At 36.4% G+C, this 23,737-nt stretch overlaps 1 protein-coding gene across 1 annotated transcript in view; it reads right to left on the bottom strand.

The window, feature by feature from the left end:
- Window positions 1-12,747: 12,747 nt before the first annotated feature.
- LOC149802510 (serine protease 27-like) overlaps window positions 12,748-23,737 on the bottom strand; it is a 116,933-nt gene continuing 105,943 nt past the window's right edge. Inside the window, exons 3-4 of the mRNA XM_089951754.1 lie at window positions 17,612-17,745; window positions 12,748-14,049 (exon numbers count right to left, since the gene is read on the bottom strand). Coding sequence (XP_089807880.1) covers window positions 13,372-14,049; window positions 17,612-17,745 — 812 coding nt within the window. The 3' untranslated portion in view covers window positions 12,748-13,371. The remainder of the gene's footprint in view (window positions 14,050-17,611; window positions 17,746-23,737) is intronic.

Genomic DNA, 23,737 nt, shown 5'->3' with positions numbered 1-23,737 from the left:
GGGAGGAGTTAGTGCGCGAGCGAGGAGCAACCATCAGCGACATAGCGAAATTAGAAACGTCGTTGAGATTTCCAATAACCGTTACAACAATAACCGGTGAAGTATTATATGAATCAAAGTATAGATCAAAGGGAGCCCCAATCAAAATTATTGATCATAACGAACACGCGTGGACGCCCGCGGTCACAATATTTCCACGGGATAGAACAGTAAAGTATATCCCGGGGGAATTCCTGGGAGAGGATGGATTTCTCGCGGAGAGGAAACTATTTGATGCTATTGCTTGTTTGTGTAAAAACGACCCTGTGTCAGTGTGGTTACTTCGCAGCGCTGAAAACGATGCGGATACCTTTGATCAGTTTGTAAGACCAAACGGTGAATTATATCGCACTGAAGCGTTTCACAACAAGATGAAAAAAACCGCCATGGAATTTGAAGAGCATGATGAACAACTGCTAACAAATTGTTTTACGATTCCATCGGTTGCGGCTCATGTTGCAGCAAGGAAAAATGCGTGGAGACCAACGCGCAAGGAATTTCTACCGGATGTACAATCCAGTTGTTTGGAATACTATCACGGTGGACTATGGAACACTGAATACAACCGCGACGCTATGATTTCCGTTGATATGGTTGCCTGTTATCCAGCGAGTTTTCTTGGGTATGGATCCGCCGCTGAGTACTTTAAACGATTTGGACACCCCAGACATGAAATGACTCGTGTTGCTATTAATGGACCACTGCCTGATTTTGATTTAACCGGATTCGCTCGCATAGTATCATTTGAATTCGCAGCAGGACTTCATCGCTGTTGTTATATTTGGATCGGTAGACACATGGCTGAAAAGAAGTGGTTGCCAATAGCGCTGCTACGGTTTATGATTGATTGTAGCATGCTTATATGGTTGATTGTCAGTGACGCGATTATATCATACCGGGCGCAGACTGAAGTCTGGTTACCAGAACCAGAGCGTCTAGATAGCATAATTGACGAGTCCAGAAAACACATTGATGCCAACGAGGAATATATCATCGAATGGTCCAAAAAGATATTCAACCAACGAAACCGCGAGGCAAAAGATCTCGGTAGAAGAATAATTGGTAAGTTCACACAAGGTGGAAAAAACTGCGACTACAAACGATATTGCTCACGGCCGATTATAGATGACGCAGAATATGATTTCGTAATCAAGGACGCAGTGGCAAAAAATAGATACGTGAACTGCAAAACAGCTTTCTTGTCCAATGGAACAAAGTTGGGTACAGTTGTTACCTACAGCGATGGAGACAGCCCCGCGTATCCGCATTTGAGGGCGTCTATGCTGGGTTACGCCGCTATCAATTTATTCTCGATGATAAATAGATTTCCCGACACCGCGGTTAGAGTTGCGATTGATTCATTTTACATAGACGTAAAGTATAAGGGAAACATAGCCGAGTTTACTAGTCCGGACGAGAGTTGGGGTATATGGAGAATTAAAAATGAAATACGACGCGATTATTCCCCGTCAGCAGATGTCACCGTTGAAAATAATTACTTACGCGGTGATAAATTGTCAGAATGGTCTAATGCACCACCGTGTTCTGATCCAATTTGTAGATATAAAACAGTTTATTTAAGCGGCTGTGGCGGGTCAGGAAAGACGACTCGGGCAATTGAATTATTTCGAACGCGGGCAAGTATAATCGTGCTTACACCGACCCATAGACTAGCGCGAGAGATAAAACAACGAAGTGTTGACGCCGTTACTTATCACAGCTTTTTTCGATACAGCGGCGGTGAGTGGACTCCTGATCGAATGGGGGAAAAATTTATTCCTGAGGTTATCATCTGGGATGAGATATGTACTGTTTCGTTAGATGTTTTACAAATGTTTCTTGAGTGGTTGCTGCGCGCGAATACAGCGGTGATAATGTGCGGAGATCATGGCCAACCACCACCATTTGTCGGCGAGGGTCCACATGATTGGTTAAAGGGTTTTGTGGACTATTATGAAGAAACCGATACTGATTACCGAGCACTTGATGAACAACTGCGCGAGGTTAAAAAATTAATCAGATTACAGCCGGATAGAGTTCAATGTGAAATAATCCGCGAGGTGATTCCGGAAACGCCGTTAAATGAATTCTGGGAAACATGGAGACCAAACGATTTGATTGTAGCGAGTAGAAAGATAGTCAGAGACACACTTCAGCGGAAGTTGTTTACGTTGCATAAGGAAAAGTTTCCAACGCGCCCAGTGCCGTTATGTTATAGACCCGCGGACACACGGCGGCAGAACATTGAAGTTGAAATCCCGGGCCCGACAGCGTCAGGGACAAAAAAACAAATTCTTGTGCTGAATGATATTGTGCTCGTTGATATCAGCGTCGTCGAGGACGCGCTACGTGCTGATAAATCCCCGTGGACGCTAGGATATGCAACGACAATACATTCCTCGCAGGGATTGACTATCACGGATACAATTGTTTGGATGGTTGATAATCGCATCGAATGGTCAAATCTAGTCTATCTTGCAGTGTCCAGAGTACGGAGAATGAATCAGCTTCGAAGAATTGTTATTGACGAAGCCAGTGACAACGATGACATTATTGATGCTAGCGTCATTGATAGAAAACTCTCGGGTTACCGCCAACAGGATAAAAAAAACAGCGGCGTTTTGATATTGATGCCGAATTAATAATTGCGTTACGACAACAACAGAATAATCACTGCGCGAGTTGCAATTGTGTAATGCGCTGGCGTTATTCGGATAAAGACGCTCGCCAATTTACCGTGGACAGGATCGATAACAGTCTCGGTCATGTCAAAAACAATGTGAGGTTGACCTGTCTTGAGTGCAATAGACGCAACGGCGCTAGTTAAGACCACGCGGGGGCAATTGAGTATTGTCAGGTATCACTTGTAGTTGCTCGCGAGTAAATCCGCGCTGTGAGGCAGTTGAATCCAGTCTATAGATCGGTGGTCTACCAGTTGATCGTGTTATCGTTGATATGTTATGTGTGGTAACACTCCAAATAGGATCAGTAGCTCTTTTTTTACCGCCTTCAAGCTCTCCTGGTTCATACAGATATCTAACAGTGACATCGCCGAGAATCGGCTTGGAAACGCTATCTATTTTTGATCTTCCGGGTATATACTGGGCTTCATGTTGATTGCTCGGGTAATCTCGTTATTTAACGCTGAAATTACGCCTGGCAACCTTTTGACCCATTCATGAGATCGTTTTTCTTGGATGAATTCCTTCGCGTATTGATACCCAAATAACCGTTCAGCAAGAGTCCGATTGAATCGTTCAACAATTGCCTGATCACGATGTAGCGCAGTATGACCTCGTCGTATCGCGACGCTATGATGTTTCAGCGTTGATAAAACAGCGCCGCGAAATTCACTACCAGGATCAACTTGTAATAGATTTGGCCAGCGCAGAGGACCCCTTCGGTAAATCCGCTCAAACGCATCGGCTACTTCAGTTGCTGACTTTGTTTTTAACGGCTCCGCTTGTTTGTATCGACTCGCAACATCAACTACGGTTAGCGCGTATTTGTAACCGTTGTCATGCGGCAGAAATAGTATATCAGCCTGATGAACTTCATTAGGTACGCTGACATCAAAGCGCGAAAAGTTGATTTGTTTAGGCGGTGGTAGATAAATTTGCCATATAGCCTGTTTGGATAACCAATTAGCCGCAACGGCCTTTGTTACCTTTGCAGCGCTTGCGAGTTTACCAATTGCGGCCTTCCCCTTCCAGTATCCTCTCGGAGAATAATAGATGGATTCCATGTTGTTATTATAAACGCTAGCGTTTTCAATTACCAGCGCGAGAAGCTCCGCTTCCAATCATTAATTTACCTTTCATAGCCGATTTTACCAACCATGAAGCCAACTTTTCTTTGAGGGATTTATCAGGAATGGTATTTAACGCGTGAATTAATTTTACATCCGCGATATGACGCTGTTGCAGATCGCTACTTTTGTAGTAAGCAACATCATGAGCATGACACGCCTTATCGATAGCGTTTATTGGATACTCACCGGGTTTGGGCTGATTTTGATCATCGAGTCTGATATCTAATCGTGTTCCGGGGCCACAGTAGCTATATCCTGGGAGGTGCTTTTCTCCTGGATACTTTGCCCACGGTGTTCCGGGGAGTTTTGATAACTTGGCTGCAATATCACCTCCTCGCTTTTTTTTTAAAACATTCCCGGGTCTAATAGAAATAAATCTAAATTTCTTTGTACCGCATTGTACACACTTACCAGTAAGTGCCGATCTGTTATTTCTTGTTGTAACGGTTGTCATATCATTTGTGCCAGTACGCACTCTACACTTCACACAATATAGATCCATAATTTATGTATAGAGATATGAATATAATTGATTTTTCGGCGACTAAAACAAGAGAACCAGTTAAGCATGTTGCAGCGTTACCAAACTCGATCCGGATGATTATCATCGGACCATCTGGATCCGGTAAGACGCAATTATTACTTAATTTAATAATGAGATGGATGAAGTGGGATAAGTTGTATTTAATCGCCCCTAGCGTAGATGATCAACGATGCTACGAGGTGTTGAAAGATTTTAACGAGAATGCATCAGCGATCGCTGAAAAAAATGTTATTGAGTTTATTACAGATATCAATGATGCACCAGGTATTGATGATATTGATGGCGACGTTAACAATTTAGTCGTGTACGATGATGTTATGTTAGACAATCAAAAAAACCCAGCTAGGATATTTTCCAGAGGCAGGCATAAAAACACCGACGTGATATATGTCACTCAACGGTATACCCAAATACCAAAAGTGATCAGGGACAACTGCAATATTCTTGCTGTATTCAACGGCGTTGATACACACACGCTACGAAATATTTGGCAGACATGGTGCGGCGGTGACATGGACTTTAATGTTTTTCGAAACTTTTTTAGTCATGCTCAGTCGACCCCACATGGATTTGTAACGATAAATTTACATGATCCTCGGACACGATATCGTATCGGACTTGACCAAATATTCGGTTAAATTGTAAATAGCCCCTCAGCAGCAGGGGGGGCGATGACATCGACGCGGTCGTCGCGCTTTTTACCCGACGCTGACAACACTGGGATCGCTGAGTGCAGAAAGTATATTAAACTAAATGACGTTCCGGACAATCCCCCCGACGACGACGTCGTTTTTTTTTACCGGGCGCTGACGACACCGGATCCGCTGAGTGCAGAAAGTATTAATTAAGCCAAATGACGATTGGACAAAATGTCCGATTCGCCCCCCCCCCCCCCGCTGCTACTAGATAGGTCAGCAACGCTTACAAATGGGGTTATGTAATAACGTACTAGATAGGTCAGCAACGCTTACAAATGGGGTTATGTAATAACGTACTAGATAGGTCAGCAACGCTTACAAATGGGGTTATGTAATAAAGTACTAGATATGTCAGCAACGCTTAAAATGGGCTTATGTAATAACGTACTAGATATGTCAGCAAAGCTTACAAATGGGGTTATGTAATAACGTACTAGATATGTCAGCAACGCTTACAAATGGGGTTATGTAATAAAGTACTAGATATGTCAGCAACGCTTAAAATGGGCTTATGTAATAATGTACTAGATATGTCAGCAACGCTTAAAATGGGCTTATGTAACGTACTAGATATGTCAGCAACGCTTACAAATGGGGTTATGTAATAAAGTACTAGATATGTCAGCAACGCTTAAAATGGGCTTATGTAATAATGTACTAGATATGTCAGCAACGCTTAAAATGGGCTTATGTAACGTACTAGATATGTCAGCAACGCTTACAAATGGGGTTATGTAATAACGTACTAGATATGTCAGCAACGCCTAAAAATGGCTTTATGTAATAACGATTTAGATATGTCAGCAACGCTTAAAAATGGGGTTCTCAGTTTATTCATGTACTTTGTGTGATCATTTGTGTGATGCACATCCACCTTCATCACCAGCAGACGTCATTTTACTGGTAATTATTGTTCATGCAGCGTATGCCAGCACAAAATCAATTTACTTGGTAATTATTACCACCTATCAACCAGCCAACACGTCATTTTACTTGGTAAATGTTATCACCTAATCAACCAGCAAATACAAGTCCTTTTATCTGGTAATTATTACCATCTATCAACCAGCCATCACGAGTCATTTTAGTTGGTAATTACTTCCACCTATCAACCAGCCGACACAAGTCATATTACTTAGTAATTATTACTACCTATCTACCAGCCAACACAAGTCAATTTATTTGGCAATTATTACCACCTATCAACCAGCCAACACAAGTCGTTGAGCTGGGTAAATGCTACTCCTAACCCCGACCAACACAAGTCATTTTACTGGGAAGATATTACTCCTATCCGCCAACCAGAACAAGTCGTTTTAATGGGTAATTATTTTCTTCTTAAGCTCATCAGAGTGCCGCCAATTTGGGTAAAATGGGGAATTCCATGTTCTGTTCTCCTTTAATGTATCTATCAAATTATAATGAAAGTGGAAAATTCCACTCGGAACATTACGTTTCTAACTATAATGCTTCCTAATATACTAAAAAAATAAGTTGACAGCGGATTCCAGACGGCACCAGAATATAAACTTGTATCGTTGTTTTATCAGATCTACTTATTATATAGATATGTCGACTTTAATCAGATTCTAAAGCCACTCTAATCATCAAAGCTGGAAGTCAGGTAACTTTTAATTTTGATTTTAAATCTGAGTTTTATTATCGTTCAATCAGCATCAAAAGGATGGTACTTTAACCTAAAGTTCCTTGTGACTAGTTAAGCACAGATTTCAGTCTCAAACTCAAACTTGAGTGAAATCATTTTCTAGTCTTGCATTCTCGAAAGTGTTACTTTTATGAAGAGGAAACGCAGCCTCACGCTGAAAGACCGAAAGTTTTGACGGTCTGTAACTATAATTAGACTGAATCAAGAGTTACGTAACTTTCAGATTTCCCTGCGTTCTTCTAATAGACTGCAGTGCTTCAATACCGTAATTATACTATAAATATTTTGTCAAATTCATGTCTGATTTTGGGATTTTCGGCCTTAGCTTGTGCTTCTAGCTAAAACTCTTATGGGTCCAGAACTGTATATATCCCTTTATTTCTTCGTTTTCCTATCCATTTCGACGTAATGTTTGCTTTTTATGATTTCATTTAAACCAGGGCTAACTAACGTGATTTTGTAAATGTTCCACCTTGTATTTGCAATTAACTAGCTTAGCGTCTATGATGATCACAGCCAACAGGCTAATAACTGCTGATAAGAGACCCTGGCACACCTGAATTTAGTCGAAATCAAGTAAACTAAATGCTTTTATAGAATATGTTATTATTTTATTTGGTAAAACTTAATGATGAAATGCTTAAGAGCTACTTCGGGACGTCAAATAAAATATCAGTTCTGATGGAAATGAATGCATTTGACCTTAGTTCTAAAGTCCCCACCATGACTATAAAGACAAGGAGCTTAGGTACCCATCGCTAAACGATTTCTTACTTTTTCTCATTCTTTCTGTGATGGACTTATGTAAAATGCTTTAAATTTATGATAAAAAAAAAAATATTTTCCATTTCGCTTTCTCAGTCTAAGGTACAAAGGTTTCAACGTACTCCCGATGACTCACATCTTAACGTAATATGTATTTATGGTAGTTAAAAGCATTGTACCTCGAAGAAAACTTTTCTGTACATACTTACCTCACTATCGTATTATTCAAATGAAACTGTAACTACATACATCATTGTAAGCAAACACTAGGAAAAGCTTATTTGGTGTGAATCGACTGCTATGCACCAGATAAGCATACCCACGTTATGCCAACTTTGTCTGCAACGTTAATTTTCTCACTCACCTTCTATCTAACTAACATGTGAGACCAAAGTTGGATCAACGGTGAGCATTGTTGAACCAAAGTCGGCCCATCGTCACGATTTTATGATCATCCGTTCAGCAAACATTGGCTCGACACTTTGACGCCACATAAATCCAATAAGCAAAAATGATGTTGAGTCAGTGTCATTTAGCCAAGAAGGGTCGATGATGGAGGCAAGGTGGTATCCATGAGGTCAACATTGACCCCACTAAGGGCCAATAAACCAAATAATATTTGACAGTCACTCCTGATGCCACGTGGCACAGTAATACATCTAAAATGTAATGTTTCTGAATAAAGTTTCTCTTCCGGCTAATTTAATCCTTGAAAGAAAACAACAATTAGTGTTTGTTTTTTATATTAGATATAATTACTCAAATATTGTATAAAAAGCCTATCTTAACCTTGTCGGCTATGTCATGCTTGAATAAAAGCCATGCCATCTGATTTCCACGGACATTGTCAAATATATTTAAAGATAACATTCGGAACATTCATGAATAACAAATATAATTATATTACACAATATAACAAATAAAGAAATATACTCTAATAATTGTAGAGTAAATGTTCAACTGAACAATGAAGAAAATAACAAGAATAAAATCGCAACTTTTGAAAAGGAAGAATGAGAACGCTGATGAAATATTGTATGAAGCATAAATTCAAACCAAATTAAGCATTTTTCTTTTTTAAAGCGTGTTATTGGCTATAAGCTTTAAATTATGTGCAAAGAATAATCCAAAAGCAAATTATGTTGATGAATATAGTACATATTCAAAAATCTTTGCACAGCCAATTTCTCAAGAAATATAGATCCTTGCAACCTCAACTTACTTTAAACAAGTTTTAACATAAGTGATAAATATGAATGTATTCATGCTATTTCTTAACTATACATGCAAAAGTTTCTAAGTCACTGAACTAATATGAGCCACGGTGTGTCTGGCATACTTTGCCAAAGCAAGTATGATTGCCGTAGAGATTTAAGTTCAATATGTGAGAGAGCGAGAGACAGTCAGACAGACAGACAGACAGACAGCGTAAACTGACGCTTGGTAACATTCTGAACTACCTTCACGATCCCATTTGACAACACTCGGCTTGCATTATCGAGTGATTTAAGTAATAAAAACTACTTTAGTCCTTGGAGAATAAATTGCTGCACGTCAGCAAGAATTCATCCAACGGGCAACTGCAGTAAATAGGTATTTTTTAATTACCACTTAAATTACCGTCAACGCATCTCGAGGTGTACTTGCTATTCGCGTTACAAACAACACAGTTGAACGTCATCTGACCTATTGCTTGTAGCCTTGACATATTTTCATAAGGGTAACTCATGCGCACATCTAAACGTGATCCTTTTTCAATGCAATTTTATAACTTTTTACATTGAGCACACTCTTGATTTCACGGATTTTCAACACTTTTTAATCAAAGACATCAAACAAAAATTCAAAGAAGAATTTTTGAAATTTTTTAAAACGGTTCAACATGAAGTTGAACTGTTTTAACCGTTAACATTATCTGTATTGAGTCGACCGTATATATAATGCACGTGAGCTATTGGCTCAGACTATAAAATTCATGTGTGACTGAAGAAGGATGTATATGGAGCAAATAAAATTAATCTATATTGAAAAAATATTTGTTAGTTTTGTTTGCGATCCAACAGTATTCTAAATACTTCTTTTTTATATTTTTGCCGATCACCTGAGCCCTCCCCAGTATGTACTTCGTACAAGAAGCAGAAAGAGGTTATGATATAGATGAAAAATATATTTACTCTACTCCTTTGTACTTTGTGAGAGACGGGTTCACTATTGTATCAGTGTGCGAAAGACGGTTCAATCAAGTTAGGTACATATTCTATTTTCGTTGTATGTGACTGGTACACAGTTCTGCTATTTAAAAAAATATTGGGCAGACATGACAGACGTTTCTAAAAACGATATTTATATACATTCCTGCAGTAAAATCCTTGCAAAGAACAAAGAATGATATGACCATTGATTAGCACCCAGGGAACAAAACAGCCACTGGATTGAAGCAGTTGCCATGTGATGAGGTTTTACTTTTGAATACAGCACAAGGGATCATTTTTATATATTGGCGTTATTCACAAGCCGAGAAAATGGAGTTCATTTCAATTTAATCAAGTGCTGATATTATTTGACACTATTATAACTTAAAGTGTGCCCAGCAATGACTTTTGAATGTTACAAGTAGTTTGTAAACCAGTCAAAAGCATGAAGATTAAGTCAATGCTTGCATAAAGTGATGTATCTATTGATCAAAACAAGCCTTGACTGGTATACCTAAAGTGCTGTACCTACTGTTCAATGCCTGCGTTAAGTGATTTTCCTATTGGTCGATGCCTACATCAAAGTCGTGACGTACATAATAATCATAACAAAGTGTTCAATGAGCTTCCATTGAAACTATAGGTAATATTTCTGCTGGGGGGAGGGGGGCAGATATACCAGACGCCCTTCCATGCTAGGCACGCATGTAAATTTACAGTTATAAATCCATAAATTCCAAACTAGCCCAACTAATTATTACTTTTTTTATCTTATGTGCTTTTAAATACTTGTCAAGGCAAAATGTATGGTTTAATGCATGCCATGTACATTGCAAGAAGAATTTTATCATTTTGATGCAATTATTATGTACGTGCGTTACATGCAAAGTCAAGTCTTCGAAGCGAGCTTATCAAAACAGAGTATTTATAGCGAAGGGGTGATGAGTTTATGTATTAAAATGTCAATATAGTCTGATACTTTATTTTGGCAGCATAATTCAGATCATTAACATATTCATTCAAAATGAAAACCAAACAAACGCGCCTTCCAAAAATTGTAAAACGTCAATATATATATATATATATATATATATATATATATATATATATATATATATATATATATATAATACTTGATACTTACTAATACGTTACCCTTTATACATACCAATTCATTACGTTTGTGAGCGCCAATACATACACATACCAAGACGGTCATCTTTATGTATACCAATACATTACCTTTTTAAATACCAATACATTGTCACTTATTGATACCAATACATTATCTATTGGGAATTTTTATATATTATCCTCACCATATCATTATTTTGTTACTTTTTTTAGTTTTTGTTTTTATTGTGTTTATTTTTGTTTGTGTTTTGTTTCTACCGCTTGTTGTTCGTGAACCAGTTTTCACATATATGTCATGTATCAAATAGTCTTGTCACTTGTACTGCATAGCCTTACTGTGCTTGTGTGCTGCAAAATCCATATAAATCATTCCATCAGAGTACTGTCGTTTCTTATGTATCAACAAGTGACTGTTAGTTCCATTTTCATATTCGATTAATGTGCATCTCAGCATGTTTTAGTCATAAATTAGTGCTTTTTTTAAAAACTAATTCAGTTTCGATTTTAACCCTTAATGATAAGATTCCTAGACTCTTTCCTAGCCTCCTTTACGTCATAACCTCTGCTTTTTTGTTTTTAAGATTTAAAATTTTCTTTTAAAACTTTCTTTTAAATTTTACACCTGAAAGCCAATTCCACTTTTAATTACTGCCTTCTAAACGGAGTTTCTTGTTCCTATTTAAAGTGGTGTGTTATGTGGTTTGTCCCATTATATGTATGCACTATGTGTCCCATTATATGTATGTGCTATGTTGATTTGTTGTTTTAGATCGTGTCGACTATACATAAATCTCATCATATCTTATCTTATAAACGGAAACATCGGTTATAGAGATTTCTTAACAGAAACTTTCCATATGGCTTGAAAGGAATAGGAAAACAGCTGATATAAAGCAAGCCTTTTTATCCGGGGATCCAATAAATAATAAGCACTTGTAGCCACATATATCTCTTCCGTTGACGTGTACAGTTTTATTCTCAATATCAACGGAACACCTCAGTTCACTAAATGCAGTGCTGCGCGTGAAAGCTGAAGGGAATACGGTTGTTTTACACCGTGGGAGATAAACGATTTATATAGGTAGTCCATTGTTCAATTCACAGGGTGTATGATGGGTAGAGTATTCGGTTATTACAATCAACATTATTGGGTACGCGTGAGAAAACAATTCAATAAGTAAGTGTTCCACCACTGCGAGAAATAAAACAGTCCCAAAACGCCCAGATGCCAAAAAAGACAAATGTACTGAATCGGACGTTTCGCGCCCATAAAACACGATCAAGTACTCAACTATTCAAGCTAGTAATCTGCTTTATGTACGGGATCTACAAATAGAGCGTCAAGGGGAGTCATATGACTTGTTTTATAGACAGAAGATATTTAATATGGGGGGGGGGGGGGAGCATGTTCTAACTTTCCACCAACGCATATAACCCAACGTCTGCATTACATCCACTGAATAACGTTGACCGAACTAGTGGTTTTCCTACGTCGGCAATTGAAGAATGGTCTGGCAATGCCCCCAACGCCATATACCTAAAACCCACCTTGCGATGATCTGCCAGTGTTGACCCTCAGTAGATATCCTATCTGAGGACACACGAAAGCACCTTCATGTATTATTGGACTAATTATGTTCCGCATTTATTTTTTTCCCTTTTTTCTATATTTTCCATGACGTTTTTAGTTCATTGGTTTAAGTTCGAAGGTAACAACGTTATCTTGCTGATGTTACGCTTTGAGTTAAAGACAAGATTTTAAAAAAGATTATGTGTCATTTTCTTGAATTGTTGCACTTGAGTTAAATGAATGGAATTTTTGTTGCAGGAATAGGCCCAACCACACCCATATGACTTGTCTTGGTAAGAAGAAGTAAAGAACTTGAACTAGAAAAAAATCATTTTATTTTTGCTTTGGGCTTTATTACTGCTTTTAACTGAAAACAAGTAGCATTTTTATTGGTCATCAAATATCAAGCAAAATTCAAAGAAAATATGAAAGATTTCATTAGGGTTTGCAATACGACCCAATAACAATTGATCGACCCAGTCAGTCAAGTGCTATCCTTAGAAATGTTTATATTTAGCTGCTGGGACCAGTCTGTCTAAAACAAAATATACATAGAAAGTAACTAATGTTAATCAGAACTGGCTAACATTGGCACCAATATCATTTCAGTAAGGTTTAGCACTCATATTTCATCGCTTTTCTGTAGCAGGAAATATTTGCACCTGAGTTTCTGTAAATATCACTCATATCCAACCCGTTGCAAGAGGAACAGTCTTACAACACTTTCTAATGTTCGTTGCACAGCTATATTTTGATAATTGGTAACTGTAGGATTTCCTTTGACCTGATTGCACTTCGTTATGTAAATTGCCATTTTAGTAGCTGGTTGAAACTTTGATGGACGCCGTTATGTATCATTTCAACCATATTATGAAGACAGGATTTCTATTAATATTCAATTAGCAAAATCCAGGTAAATGAAAGTATGGACCCATTGTGATTATAATCTATTTTAGTGGGATTCAATAGTTCTTTTTATCCATTTCAAATATTTTGTAACCTTTGTATAAATTCCGTACTTCCCTCTTTGTCCACACCCTTCTCCGTAACTAGTTACTCCATACACAATCCACCTGGTTACTGTGTTATTGCTGCTCACAGGGCACAATAGGGGTCCACCACTATCACCTGCACATGAATCTGTGCCTCCTTTCCTGTAACCTGCACATACCTGAGTATCAAGAATTTTATAATTAAAAACATTCTGGCATTTGTGTCTATTTACTATTGGAACCTCGGCTTCTTGAAGAACATTTGATCCAAACACATGAGTTGTTTTTTCTTTACCCCACCCAATAGTATAACACAATGTTCCTGTGGGTACTACATAATTTTCATCCGGTAAACATGCATACCCGATTCTATTTGATGGCCCCACGGGTTTCTGTAGTTTTAGCAAAGCGATGTCGTGCGTGATTGTAGAGTAGTCAAACTTTGGGTTTGGGAAATCTTGTTCAAGATGTAGATCGATCTCCCCGTCCGTTGCGTCAATGTCGTGTTCACCCACCCTGACAACCACTTTCTTCTTGTGCTTTTTCTTTCTGACACAGTGTGCCGCCGTAAGGACCCACTGAGGGGCTATAAGGGTCCCACCACAAAATTGTTCCTTCCAACGAGTTAAGATGGCCACCTGAAATTAGGAGATGACAGTACGTTCAGGGCGAAAGCGTTTCAGATATCATAATTAATAAGTGTCAATTAATTTATTGATTTAAATAATCTATTTATTTAAGTAATTCAGTAATTAATTAATTGAAGACGAAGAATGAAAATGCTAATGATGATGATGATGATAACATGTCAGCATCCTCATGAGGAAGGTAAAAATATGATCACTTTTCCATTAAAGTTATAATCACCTTAGTATTCTTGAGTGTCATTATTCATTTATCATCATGTCAGTATCCTTTAACATGAACGAACAAATAATGATGACAAAAGAAACGCTCTCATGGAGCCATTATGCCTTAAATATATTATGATGTATATTTAAATAGTATAAATTGTTGGCTTTTCTTAATAAATGTATGTTATGTATATCTGTATTTCGTACTTGACCTTATCCAAAAATCGTGTACCTGACCAGTGACGTTTATTTTATATTAAAAAAACAGAACACAGTTAAAAGAGTGTGGATTATATGCTCAGATCATTATTAATGATAAACATGTGTATAGTCTTGATTCTGACGTCAGGAACTTCTCGCATGGAAAATTCCATTATAAAGCTGGGTATTTTCAGAATATGGCAAGGACAAATGAGGTCAAGTAGAGTGGTATGTAATTTTATTTACCGATTAATCTCTCATTATTGGCTTAACATCGGAAGCAGAATAATCCTTACTGTTGTGTTCAGTTTTTCATTTGAGTGCATTCAATTATTCATAATATTATTCACTGAATTTACGAAGTGCTCAATAATATTATTCGACTGGAACGTTGATTTTGAATTATAATGAATTCAGACAAGAACATTTAGGATTATATTATTTTCATACATCAGAAGTCTCTCTGCACATAGCCATACTCTAGGCCACGGACACATTAGCACTTTCGAGACTACATGCATATCAACACTTTCAATATCAGAAATTATTTAATTATTTAGAATATTACTGGAATTCAATTGGAACTTTATCAGTCTGGATTTATGATATAACTCTTATGACTATTTGTAACTTAGTTCGCAATACTGTAAGTTTATTTAAAATATTCATTTGGTATTCCAGTGAAATAAATTATTTGTTGAATTTACAAAACTTGTGGATTTTCGCTTTTTTCGGTTACTTAGTTTAGATCCATAGAGTCGTAACAGAAAATTGGAAGCTTGTCCTAGGATACGAATTTCTAACAAATATTTCAGAAAACTATGGGTTTTTGAAAAAATAAATTCACTTTGTTTTTTACTTTTCTAAGTCCCATTATTTTAATTTTTACATATTTCAGAAATATAAAGTGAAACAAGCAAGCATTCAAAATGTCATCTAAGGTGGATCACTTTATTTTAAATCCTACGTAGGAAGGGGTTGAGTCCTTGAAACAGCATTAATTACTCCAGTTTGCCAGACAAGATTATCTTTTTTCAGGCAAAGGCTTTTTTAACGAAGCAAGACATAACAAATATTTTGGTCCAATATTTCGTGGAAAATAATCTTTTTGGATAAATGTTCTTTGGGTTTGATTAGTAAGTCTATACCTGCTGCTGAAAGAAACGAGTGCACTAAAACAGCTGTTATTTTAATTATGAGTACTTGGTTCCGTGTGTACTAATACAAACAAATAAAATATACCATTCAACTGTTCATTTGACTAATAGCTAATGATATATTTGTCGTAGAATGTTTTCTTTACCTTTATGAGGGGAGGTGTTTTGTATATGCATTAGCATTATTTGTTGGCTTTTCCTAATGACTGTATTTTATGTATATCCATATCTATGCATGATCTTGTCCAAAAATCAGGTTCATTGTGTACCTAACCAATGAAATTTATTTTGTAAACTACAAAGTACATGGCTAAAATTTTAGCTATAATTGTGGATTAAATATTCAGATCATTATTATGGCAAACTTGTTTATAGTCTTGACTCTGACCTTAAGAAACTTCTAGAATAGAAAATTCATTTAAGTGAGAGTGCATTTTCCGAATATGGTAACTGCAACCTAGGTCAACTAGATGGGCATATGATCTTGTTTACCTGGGAATTATTTATTCCCGTCTAAACATTCGAATCGGATTTGTTAGAATTGTTGAGTTCATTTTCAGCTCTTTTACTTAATTTAAGACAGTAACAATCTTAGTATCATCTAAGTCCATTTTTTGTTAATGTCGTTATACTATCAGTGATCTCGAATATGAAGGAACAAATAATGATGATGCAAGAAACGTTAAATGGGTTAAAAGAAGTATTTCATCAAAGGTTGGCGTACGTGCCAATTCCAAGAGAAAAAAGTTTCGTTTGGTGCACTCTTGATAGTTAGCATCGGTAATAGCTACTCCCAAACAGTTAGGTCTTCGAACGTAGCAGTTATTTAATTGAAATAATTCAAGATATGCCCATATCCAATGGAACGTGAAGTTGTGAATGAGCACATAGATGAACTTCTGCAATCCTTCTGACATGGTGTAGTTGTCATCTGTACTCTTGAAAACAATGCATATATAATTCCCCTTTTGAACACAAACAAAAGTGACTTTATCATCTTAAACTCCTAAACTAAATATCAGAAAAGAGTGAAAACCAAAACGTTAGGTAAAATTATAACAATAAAAAAAATTCCAAGAGTACAAATTTAAAATTTGAAAAGAACTTACAATATTGTTAATTCATTCCCATATGGTCGTAAATGTTTTATCATTTGTCCAAATGTATAACGGTCCAACTGAATTTTAATGGTATTCCAACTAAATTCCAATATTGTATGTACTGATGTGCCTCTATTCTCGAATGTGGCCATGTGCCAATGGCCTGAATTGTGATGATTTACTAACATTCTTATGATGTATCACAATAGTATAATCAAGAAATTTTCTGATGTGAATTCACTATAATTCCAAATTAATGTTCCAGTCCAAGATGTTATAGATGAGCACGTTGTATTTCCAGTGACGAATTGTTTGAATAAATAATTCAACCCAAATGAAATATTAAGGACAACAATAAGTCTGATTCTGATGATGATGTTGATGCAAGAATAAGTTATTTCTCAAGTAAATATAAGTATATAAAGAAAGTAAGGCACGTTATAGAAGCAGGATATGCTAGAAAAATTATAGGTTGTCAAGAAGACAAAAATTTTTTATTAAAAGTATAATTTTAGAAACAACTCGGTAAACATCGAAGAGATTATGTTTTTCGTGGGGGAATTCCAATGTCCTAGAATCAGATTAAGATAATCATGTGTACATTAATAATGATCTGAATATTTAACCCCAAGTCATAGCGAAATATATAGCTATGTAATCTGTTGTTTACAAACTCAAAATGTTACTGTCAGGTTCATAATGAACTTGATTTTGGACAAGGTCAAGTGATAAATATGACTACAAAAACATATAACCATGGAGAAAAAACGGCAAGGTTTCATAGCTCGCATTACGGAGAACATCAATCACAGTTTTAAGTATCGGTCAAGAAGCTCAAACGTATTGATTTTGTCTTTTGTACCTAATGAACTTTTCAGTTGGACATACCTGCCAAGGCCAGCTATTTTTCTGCACTTCCTGGCCACCTACAATACGATACTTGCCGCTCTTTCCACGAGGTCTGAACCCGCATATATCTGACGATTCCTGAAGAACCTTAGACTGAGGTAAACTTTCTTTCCCTGAAAAATATATAGGACATGGGAAAACTGTGAAAGATTGTATGATTCATGCCTTTGTAATTCTGATCGTCTGCTTGTTTGGCACTCCCAACTAACGTAGCTAATGCAAACATCACTGGAACTCACAACTAACGAACTTAAAGCAAACTTCACTGGATCTCTCAACTAAAGAACCTTAAGCAAATGTCACAGAAGATTATATCTCCTCTTCTCGCATGCTAAATCTCATTTACATGGATACATAGTATAAATGTGATTGTGTTTTTTGTTTCGCTGAGCTCGTTGTTCAAAGATTTCAGGAATATGGAACTAGCCCTGATTTTGAGTTTGGTTTTGATACTCAAAGGTTTCAATAATATGGGGCAAAGGCCCGATTTGTTTATTTTCTCGGGTAGATGACCTATCAGGCAAACATGTTCATAATAATTTACTATTATGAGTATCTTACTTATATTCAGTGAACTTACACATTTGGAGTAAACTGTCACATCTCATAATAGATGCATTGATATTTTACAAGAGTTTAGTTTCCTCATGCTGTTCGAGTTCAAAATTTAGGTTTTTTATATGGCGTTATGAAACTGCCGAAGAACCTTTGGACTTTATATGCATTATGTCCAAGCAAAATGGCAGAAATCAATTTCCTACGTGAAGCCATGGGCTAATCATGATAGATATGTCTGTGCAACTCCCGTGGGACGATTTGGTTTCCTTTCCTTGATTCATCAGAATGCCATAGAAGACCTAATTAATAGTTTAGTACCAGACACTTGAGACATCACTTTACAAAAACATCACACTGAAATGGATTTCAGTAATGCAGATGTGTAAAAAAAAACAACACAACGACTATTTTCCGCGCCCGTTGCAGGTCTTACTTTTTAACCAAAGTATGTAGATACCTACGAGTATTCAAGTACACAATTATGGACCACAGTATTTTAAAGAGTTCTCGGTGCAAGTTGCTAAGGCTTGCTGAAAATTTTAGCTTCAACATTAAGTAAAATCTACATCTAACAGTAAGAAAATGTTTACTGGGATAATATATTTGTTTTAAATTTTTTTTAGCTGCTATAAATCCAGAATCGATCACACTACGATTTAACTTTAATTTTATTGACAAAACGATCGTAACTATTGTGTCTTAATATCCGATTTTGGCAGAGAATTTCAAGTTTTCGAAAGTCACATCGTCGAACAAACTATATTTTTTTAGGTATCATTAAATAAGAGAAACAAGAACTGTAAAAGACAAATGAGATACTGCTTTCCAATTTCACATGCACTTGATGTGGAACGAAGTGGATCGACGACCTGTGGCTAGCAGGAAATAAAAAACATATTTGTGGTCCATTTTAGCTGAAATGAAGCAAAGGCCATTATTGTAACGTTTAGACAGATGGGTTTCTCGCAGCGTTTATGAAACGTTAAACAACTTAACTGAAGTTACCCTTCTGGTCGTTGCAAACTTGATATGGATTCCTGGAAATACATTTTGCAAATAGCAAAGCCTCTTAAGGGATCAGCTGGAACTACTATGTAAATGTACGTAAGTGCAGCAATGCTTCCTAGTAATGCTTCTGTTGGGGGCTCACGTCCAAGACTGCCGATACAGAGGCCGTCTAGAGCAAAATAGCTTTGAGTGATAGTCACTAATATCCCACAAAAACCAAGGTGACTTGATTTTAAGATAAACGAGCCTTAATTCTCTGGCTCACAAAAATATATATTTGCATCGCATTGATTAGACTTAATAAATACCACTAGACCTCATCAAGTATGGAAATTACCGTATAATTTTCGATGACATAAAGATAATGAATCGTGTATTTCATCCTGCGCATTGGCGCTCCTATGGTTAAATTGATATTTACATAATGAAATGTAGATCGAAAATATTACACAGTACTATTGGTCAGAGGTATTAATATTACGTATGCATTTATTATGAAAACCTGTTGTCGGTGGTTGCGCATGCCTACAAATCCTGTTTTACCATGGTTAACACAAATTAATTTTAATGCATACATCAGTTGACTATGACAGTTTATATGGATGTACCACGACCGATTCTTAACATACCATCTCCCTGTCTAATCCATTGAGAGGCATAATAAAATTAGTCCGATATAACATAAATAATTAGCTTATTGATGTCAATATCAACAAATAGGAATATCACATTGATTTCAATTAAAAATTCTCTTTTTCAAACAATAATATATTCATCAATTATTCCCATCGTGTGTCGCAAGTATTTATTATGTGACTCAGATGAATTTAGTAATTTTTTAAGCATCATTTTATATGAAGTGAGAATCCAATGCTGAAATTCTCATCGTTCTATCTTTATTTTGCATAATTTTTAAAATCTATTTGAAATTTTGAACTCATTTTCAGGTTTTAATATTTCTGAAACATTTCGTTTTCTTAACTTCGCATATTCGCGACAAGTGGTCAGGAAATACTGTTCAGGTATGAATAAAAAAAAATTAAATCCATATGAAAGAAACTTGCCTTTGAAGTCAAATTTTCCCTTCCATTTTTATAACCTAAAGGGCATCTTAACATTTTATTTTCATTTATATATTTTGAGAAATATGCAATAGGATTATGATAAATGCTGTTACTTAATACAATATAAGAGTAAATTCCAATTAGATTAAAATTACATCTCCACTGTCTCACGTGAGGATCTGACAGCGAGCGCTTTGAGGTCATGTTCTGGTGATAATTGAGCTAGTGCAAATGCAGCTTTCTAAACTCTAAAAGTGAATCAGATCGTTCGGTACACATTGATGTTCTTCAGCCATACTGCTTAGTCTTCCAAAAGTGAAGAAAAAAGACTTCATCTGATTAGCTGATAAAATTAGCGATTATAATAATAACATAGGTTACCGCAACATTACCCCTAAGCGGTTACTATCAGATCATCACACAGGACAGCCTAGATCTGATTTTTATCCGATTAGAATAAATCATAACAAGATTTCGCTTATTTTACTGTTCATATGGTTTGAAAAGCATTGCGAGTTATCCCAAAAATAAGTATTGTTCTCGGATGAAAACGATGTGCCGTCAATGATTAAAATATTAACTTTAGGAAAAATATTTTAAAAACGTATTTGATAATTATTTCCTTGATTCAAGTAAATATTTAAACAATCCTTAGCAAATACCCCCAAATTACTTCGATTAAACAGTGTTCCTTAGGTTACAAATGCGTACCTAGTTGCCAACAAAAATACCGGTTGTGATACTTACGGTGGAAAATTTAAAATATTCAGCGGGTTATTGATGTTAATCGATATCAATCAAAATAAATTGATACAGTTAACCGTTTGGTGTTTCTTAAGAGTCCTCAAGAAGTAATTGTTTCACGTTATTACCCATCGGACTGAATTTTATGTTTTCCGAAAAGACCATGATGCGCTAATCTACTTAATGTGAAGAAGACAAGCAAACTAAATTATTTGATCTTTTCTTTACTAGAAACTACTTTTAGATTTAGTGACGTACTGGCAATAAATTGTGCGGTTAGCAGACTATTCGTCTGGCGAAAGTGTTAGCCTTTGGATGGAAGCACTTGTCAGGTAAACACCTGATACTGCTGTAAAGCTTTCTTCACCTAGCAACGAGCACGTGTATTTTAAAAACTCCATCCCGAAAACTGTAATAGCATTAGATGCATTTTTATTGTTAGTTCAATGAAACTTCCTTTGCAAGAATACCATGTAAATATAAAATTGTTTTTTTTTATATTCCATCATAAGCTTTTCAAAAACATAAAACATTATACTGCAGTGCACAACTGACGTATAGCTCAGAGAAGATTACATTGCAAAGCACATAAGAAAACGATTTGAATGTGTTTTAGACGGAACAGTATTTGCGTTCATTCTTTCTTGTTACCAGTGAAACTTGCTATGGTATATGTCCATAAAACTGAGATATCAAGAAGTGCACGTCTGACATCTTTGCAATAACTAATGCGTATTAATTAGTGTCGTAATCCATACCATAGTGGCAGGGATGTCAAACATAAACGGGAATTAATGTTAATTATAGAAGGCAAGTTTATGACGCTGCACAATCACAGTTAGTCCGAAAATAGAAAATCATTTAATTAATTATTATGCTAAAGAAAGAAAGAATGGCTGCTAAGCATTAACCTCCGTGATGCCGATAATAAATATGAAACAAAACTTGCACGTATAAACATAGGCGTACGGATTCCATCATATGCGATAATTGAAGAGTGCATGAACGGCGTTTGGGGGTGGCAAGTGGGGCAATCGCCCCAGGCCCCGCTCTTGAGGGGACATCGCGCTTCAGGCCTAAGGTCGTCCTTATGAGTTTGTCAAGCTATATTCTCTGGTAAATTGGAAACGCTGATACAGGCCGCACGTAATGCACGCAAATTATTGTTCTTAATTCGTGTCCATGTTATTCGAAAAATGACAATAATAGTCACTTTATTAGGCCAAAGGCATTGTCGTCATGTTATTATTTCGATTAAAAAACCCGTTGTTCACAAATAGGAATTTTTTTATGAATAATGAAAAAACTAAATTTGTGCGTCAAATCGCGAAGGTTGATCTAGTCCAGACATAGTCAGTGTTTCCAATAGCATACCAATCGAGATACCGACACTCTGGCCCCGCACGGTCAAGGTCGGCACAAAGCCCCGCGTACTCCTAACCCCGCCTCTGGAAGAGTGTTTTCTACTTTTTTCATATTCTGTTATAATTCATATTTTCCTTGCATCTTTCAGACGAGTATAGGATCCAAAAATATTAGATACCGAGAGGTCTGAATAAACAATAGGTTCAACTCTGGATATTTTGTTCTAAAATTGGTGTGGTCTACTAAAATTCGGATGAATCAAAATTCAAACAAAAAATCAAACATTTAACATTGAAATTTAAAGTAACACCCATCCTGGCCTATTTTATTTCTTACATCAATATCAGATATCTTAGAGGTCACCGGTGTTATTATAGATTTACCGTACAACTGTGTACATTGTTTTAATGATGTATGCGCAAGGAATTCAACGCAAAGATAATTCGTGTGATGAAAAACTACTGTATTTTCCATAAAACGGACGTTGTTCGGGGGAACAATACACTCGGTTTATGAAGCCAGATGTTTTGGCAAACTTCATGTGCAGATGGTGCGAAGATACCAGTACACGTACACTTTCCAAAGGCCTGTTTTTACATAGCCACCTGCAAATTTTGTATTTTATCGTTTACAATTAACAACAGCAATTCAGACAGATTACAGCTTTTCTATTGCTTGGTGTTCAACAGACTTTTGAATCCATGGATATCGCGAAAATGTTTCACGCACATGCAACATCATTTAAGATGAAAACAATAATGCGAAAATGTATCACACATGCAACATCATTCAAGATGAAAATAATATTGCGAAGATTTATTACACATGGAACATCATTCAAAGAGAAAACAATATTGCGAAAATGTATCACACGTGCATCATCATTCAAAGCAAAATCAAAAAACATGTCAGTACGGTTGGTAACAGCGAAGCACGGCATTCTAAGTCAACGAAATAAATGTTCATGAACCACACATCAAATCTGTTAGCGATGCTGACATGGGAGACAATCGCTTTCATCAACATTCAGCTTGGAAAAAAAAAAGTGGCCTTTACCTATACTGTTTGTCATAAATTTTACTTTTTCCTTGCTTGAAATAAATGGCGTTTGCGCATGCAAACCCTCTTACAAATACCGGAATAAAAAAAAATGGTTTATTAAAACATACCCTATTACCATTCATTATGCAAACAAAGTGGACATTGGAGATTGCATTTTATCGATCAAAGTCGTAGCACAAATTTGTATTATTTTTTAAATAATAATTCGGGGAATCTCCGGAAGCATACTGCATCCATACAACAACCAAAGACTTGAATAAGACAGTTTTCTGTGCTGCATTATTTCTTTTCATCATGGCATTCT

This window comes from Sinohyriopsis cumingii, chromosome 3, assembly GCF_028554795.1.
Source record: "Sinohyriopsis cumingii isolate HCF-2022 chromosome 3, ASM2855479v2, whole genome shotgun sequence".
In the NCBI taxonomy this organism is placed as follows: domain Eukaryota; kingdom Metazoa; phylum Mollusca; class Bivalvia; order Unionida; family Unionidae; genus Sinohyriopsis; species Sinohyriopsis cumingii.
Note: the sequence above shows the minus strand (reverse complement) of the source record. Positions and strands in the feature narration are given on the sequence as shown.